At 41.1% G+C, this 5736-nt stretch overlaps 2 protein-coding genes across 2 annotated transcripts; both read right to left on the bottom strand.

Moving 5' to 3' along the window:
• Positions 1 to 965: 965 nt before the first annotated feature.
• On the bottom strand, positions 966 to 1751 carry LOC124253893 (toll-like receptor 2). The gene has a single exon (XM_046687746.1). It carries the CDS (start codon positions 1749 to 1751, stop codon positions 966 to 968), a length of 786 nt encoding a protein of 261 aa, XP_046543702.1.
• Positions 1752 to 2346: 595 nt separating this feature from the next.
• LOC124253894 (asporin-like) lies at positions 2347 to 4944 on the bottom strand. Its single transcript, XM_046687747.1, has 2 exons — positions 4624 to 4944; positions 2347 to 3415 (listed from the first exon to the last, which is right to left on the bottom strand). Exons 1-2 carry the CDS (start codon positions 4798 to 4800, stop codon positions 2516 to 2518), a joined length of 1077 nt encoding a protein of 358 aa, XP_046543703.1. The 5' UTR covers positions 4801 to 4944; the 3' UTR covers positions 2347 to 2515.
• Between the last annotated feature and the right edge of the window lie 792 nt (positions 4945 to 5736).

The raw sequence follows: 5736 nt of genomic DNA, 5'->3' as shown, positions 1-5736 counted from the left end.
ACAACACCCACCGTGTCTGGCCCGTGATATAGGGCGTCTTTCTTCTCGGACTTTTTGAGTGAAGTCCTCTGTGACACGGAGGTCCTTACTTCTCAATTCTTTCTTGGATTTCATGAAGACAGCACTTTTATCGGATGTTCTCATGAAGTTTGCTATTATTGGTGAAGTAGTTTTAGTAGTTTAGTAGTTTTAGCCATAATTAAACCAAAGTTTTGAATGCTGAACGTATATTTCGTACTCTGGGAGACAAGATAGAGAAAGCAGCCAATGGGTTGACAGAATGGTGTGGATGGAGAAAGTAGATCAGATCATTCTGTCTAAATCTACTACAAGTCTAAATATTGCACACCACTGACCCTGACTGACTTTCCATTTGTACGATGTATTACACTTGGAACATTGTTTCACAATACGTAACAGTACCCTATAACAATATTAACAATATTTTATCATCTGAACTAGTTTTTCGCTAACAACATAAATATACGGCTGTCGTCATGCATATCGTCCACACATTGTTGTCTTACAACCATGAACATCATGTCGTAACTTTATTTAGGGTTCCATCTTCCTCATGTTCTGGCAATATAAAGTTCATCCACAAAATGTGATATGTACAAATAAAACATAATTACTGTCCTTTTTGTTGATGGGAAGTAGAATCTGAAATGGGTTTCAACTTCAATTGTGAAAAAAGTGGAGCTGAGCACTTGCCAAATGTCAAAGTTACTCACCAACTATTTATGATTTTCTAACACTTTTTGTTTTCTTGTACTTTGGAAGTTGAAAAATAATGCTTGAAACAGCAACAAAAGTGAGCATTCCTTCTTTCTGTGATAAGTTGAAAATGATTCGTTTTGACAAGCCAATATCCATCCTTGGCTATCAGGAGAATACACAACCCACGTCACATTACGGTCACACTAGTGACACTCTTATGGAGTCACTCGGAAGAGTGATATACTTTAGAATAAGGCTGTGGGTTTACCGTTAAGGATGCACTGACACAGATGTGTCCAGAAGTGGGGGCTATCCTCCACATCCAGAATATGTTCCTCCGAAACAACGTTGAGGAGATATTGAGGAACTCGAGCTCTTGCTGCCAAGGACATATCCCTGTACAGAAGCAGCACTCGGTCCGATATTGCGTTGTTCACGGACATTAGTCTTACAGTGGACAGGACAGTAAAGTGTATCCACTCGTCCTTCAGAAAGTTCTCTGTTAGAACAATAATAATTTTCCAGCTTCTCGACAATGCATCAATGGTCACTTCTGCCTGGGAACATCCTACAGGGTCATGTAGATCGGGCAGGTACAGTCGTATACCTGGATAGACTAGAGGGAGCTCCTTGAACAGACAGTGGTAAGGCCAATCGTACTGAGCACTTTCATAGCATATGTAGGCGTCATAATCAAAATCCTCCCTTTGTGGTAGGCGTCCGGGGTTATAACCAAGCACCTGTAACACATGGTGCTCTATTTTGGGCAAATATTTCTTGACGAGAAAGGCTACAAGCAAAGACAACAGCGCAATCAAGTTTCCAACTACGCTCACAGCCAACCAGAACTGGCCCACACATGTTCTCCAATGGAATGTCCTTCTGGCATAAAAGGAAGCTGTATCAGACAACGTTCCATCACCAAGGATACAGCTGTAGTTGCCATGGTCATCTAAAGAGACATCAGTTTCTTGTAACCACTGTATGAAGTGAAGGGTTCCACAGCTGCAGCTGAAGATGTTGCCTGCCATTTAGAGGTAGAAGGAGCCGTTTTTCACAACGATGACATCAAGCATGGTCTGTTGATATTTACTGATGACTGAGAGGGAATTCGATGTCACATCCAAATGTTTGAGCCAAACCATTGTCAGGATTTCTTCCGGAAGGTCATTCAGACGGTTTCTTGCAAGAGAAAGGTTTTGCAATTTGTTGAAGTTTCTAAAAGTATTTTTGTTGATAAGTTGTAGATTATTGCCTGACAAATCGAGTCTTGTTAGTTTGGGCATGGCATGGAAGAAGGGTTCAGTTGGGGACACAAACATGTCATCATCTGACGTCACATCGTGAACAAGCAATGTTTCCAGATTCGTCACCATGTTGGTGTTGTTGAATACATTCTGTTGGATCTTCATGTGCGATATGTCCAAGAGTTTCAGGTTTTTACAACATTCTAAATATGTAGGAATGTCTAACACGTCGTTTCTTGAAAAGTCAAAGACAGACAGATGATCGCTTTGTGTCAGTGTTACACGAACACGTACATGGTTAGCCTTGGCACCTCCGCTGAGGTTTAGATAACTGAGATTGGGAGGTATTGGGAGATAAAGCCCTCCCAGTGTGGTAGTGTTATATGTATGAGTGAGAGAACTGCTGATTCTATGGACTTGAGACAAATCTAGATATTTAAGATTTTCCATGAAGTGCATGTTAATTAAAACAGGTTTGATCATGCCACCATTAAACATGTTTTTGGACAAGTCCAGATATTCTATACATCTGAAAAAGGTGGAATTGGTTATGGCATTACCATCAACTGAGTAATCTTATTGTTTGACAAGTCTACTTTCTTTACACATATATCTGCAAGATAATTGAACATTTCCTCTGTTAGCATCACACAGCTTTCTCCTGTGGTTACAACTCGGGTTAGAATTATTTCCTCCAACTTTCTTCCAGCTAAAGACTGAAGTGCTCTTGTTATAGAGACTAACTTAATTGGGCTTCCATACGAGGTAGATATCAAAAGCTTGGTTAGGTTCGTAAAGGGGCAAAATGTTCCTGCTTCGATGTTTGTTAGGAGTCCATTTACCAAAAACATTTTAAGTGGAATGTCACGCAAAGCTTGAAATGTTGTGTTTCTAAGAATAGGTACTCCAATGGTGTCGATGTCCAGAAATGTGAGTGTGTCTTTCACTAGTTCTAATTGAGGCCACTTTCCACCTTCAGGCCATGAGTTAATATGCAGCTCTTCCAGGCTTTTCAGGCCTTGAACAATATCAGTAGGAAATGGTGCGTCACCATTTATACTTCCTATAAGAACCAATCTCTTCAGATGAACTAGATGCTGGAACAGCCCATCTGGGTACGTTGTTACGTCCAATGAAAGCGTGTCACAAGACATTTCCAAGGTTTCCAGTTTATCCAGACATCTGAAAGCTTCTCTCTGCAGTGTCTTTAACGGATTGTGGCTGAGGAATAGGAATCTCAGCTTCCGTAAAGTGCTAAAACTGTTGTTGGGTATACTGGCGAGTAGGTTATCTTGTAAATCCAAAACTACGATGTCCTTAGGAAGATATGATGGCACTTGAGTGAGATTCTGCTTTTGACAGTTGGTGACCTTACCCTGGTATGTTGCACTGTAGCTGGTGTGACAGCCACTGGCAAGGCTGCTGCATGTTGCACCTTTCATCAGGATCTGGAAAATAGTTTGGAGATCATGTAATAAGAGTGTAATCGACCGATATGTGAACGGCAGTCACCAGGACGTCGATTCCTGACGTGATTTTGACTCCACTATGCCTAGGCTCGTTAGTTCAGCAAACATCAAGCCCTGAACTCAAGACTGTTTATAATGAGTTACCTACCTTGCCTAGGTAAGACGCAACACCTAAAGCATAACACACTGTTGCGATCTGTCTATGGATTTGAACGTAATTAAATGTCAACGAATGTAGCTTAGATTTCGTTCTTTCTTAATTAACAAGTGTATAGTGGTTTTCCTGGAAGACAGACCTCGTTATAACGCCACTGGCTTGACTACATTACGTTTGACATATTTGATTGGCATTTTAGAAGATGAGGTGATGAAGAATGATTACCTTTGACGTCACCTTTCACAGAATAGAGAAATTGTACATCCATAAAATTATCATCATTCTACATTACTTTTCTCAACAACCCGGTAAAGCAATGACCCATGTCGACCCAAGTCGTATTGTAAGCTGTGCGCATTCCTGAAGCCGGCCTATTGTTGTTGGACGTAGATGGAAATAACAACCAGGATATCAGTTTACGAGTCGATGAATGTGTTAACCCCCTGAAGAATTTAGAACGACTGATCTGAATGAATCTACCTCTTCTTATCCCCTTCACCCTATCCCCGCCTCCCGGCCTATTGTTGTGGGACGTAAATGGAAATAACCAGACAACGCTCCATCATATTACGAGTGATCAAAGAATGTGTGCATACAACTTGTGTGCTTATCCTTTCCCGCTACCCACCGACGATAAATACCTTCAATATATGAATATACCTGTTCCCACCAGCTCCCCCCAGCCCCTCTCTCTCTCACTTCTGCGTCTCACCCCTCTCTCTCTCTCTCTCATGTACCTGTTCTTTCCCCTTCCCCTACCCCCTCTCTCCCTCTCTCTGTCTCTTCTCTCTCTCTCTGTAAAGTGAAAGGCCGATGTTCACCTACAGGCGTTCCAGATCAATTCGTTTCATACACAGGCACACATATGCGCCAGTACGAAAATAGATAACTGGAAGCTAGCATTCTCTACTACGTAATATTGGTATGGAGAGTTTTGGTAGAACATCTTAACGTTTAGTGAATAACAACATCACCTTTTCTTGTTTTATACTTAAACAACGCAGAGTAAACATATAATGAGTTGACTTACCAAACTGATTAGTATAAACATTATGATAATGGTCATCAGTTGGTGATCAAAGTCGGCCGAGGATCCAGGAATGCAGCTATCTGACGTATGTTGTCTGTACACTCTAAATAACATCGCAGTTGTGACCGATGTGTTTGACGCCGTGGCAGTGGAAGGCTGAATGTAAACGATAAACATGCTCCAACAGCCTCGGTTAACCAGGAAGTGATTTGATGTATGACTGAATGTGGTATATGGAGCGTAAAGAGGTCGTGAGATAAAGTTGAACGAAAGCAGTCCAAGGGCAAGGCCCCAAGTGTTATTGTCGCGTGTGTTGAGACAGCTGAACAGAAAGAAAAACTGATGAAAGAAAAGAAGAAACTAAGAACCACTCATCCTACAATAAAGTGTTCACTGAAAATCACATGTTTGTAGAAGCAAGGAAAACCCATGCTAATATGAAGACAGTTCTGCGAGACCTAGGTAAAGATAGTAACTTAGTGCTCAGTAAGAATGGTTATGTTACTAGAAAAACAAACACTTCTGATAATGGACAATAGGAAATAAGGCTTGGTCTTTGGAATGTGGGAGGCTGGTCCAACCAGAACTGTGATAACAATTCTTTCAGAGTCAAAGTTGTGAATGATGTTAAATTTGATATTTAATGTTTGTGTGAAACTTTTTAAAAAGAATAATGATGCCGTTAATTTGCGAGGTTTTACATGGTATGGGCTGGGGCTAAGTGAGGTTCTGGTGGAGTAGGGGTACTTATTGATAATCACTTTTTATCCACTCATACTGTTGAAGTGATAGACAACCATATTGAAGATATCATGTGGCTTGTTGTTACCAACAAACACTCCTCGGAACAGTGTATCTGTGTTTCATACTTACCACCAGCCGGTTCAACAAGGGCATCTGTTCCAGAAGTTTTCTTTTACCCATCTGCTTGAGGGTGTATATCAATATCAGAATGGGGGCAAGCTCATACTAGCTGGAGGCTGGAACGCACGCCGCTCGGATGTATCAGATAATATTGAAAATGTGGATGTAAAGCCAGCACGTGTCTCTCTCGATGAAGGCTTTAACTCACATGGTGAATTTATGTTGAACTTTCTCACTGGTGCCAATTTG

The sequence above is a fragment of the Haliotis rubra genome, unplaced genomic scaffold (assembly GCF_003918875.1).
Source record: "Haliotis rubra isolate DU_JTF1 unplaced genomic scaffold, ASM391887v1 Scf558, whole genome shotgun sequence".
Taxonomy (NCBI): Eukaryota; Metazoa; Mollusca; class Gastropoda; order Lepetellida; family Haliotidae; genus Haliotis; species Haliotis rubra.
Note: the sequence above shows the minus strand (reverse complement) of the source record. Positions and strands in the feature narration are given on the sequence as shown.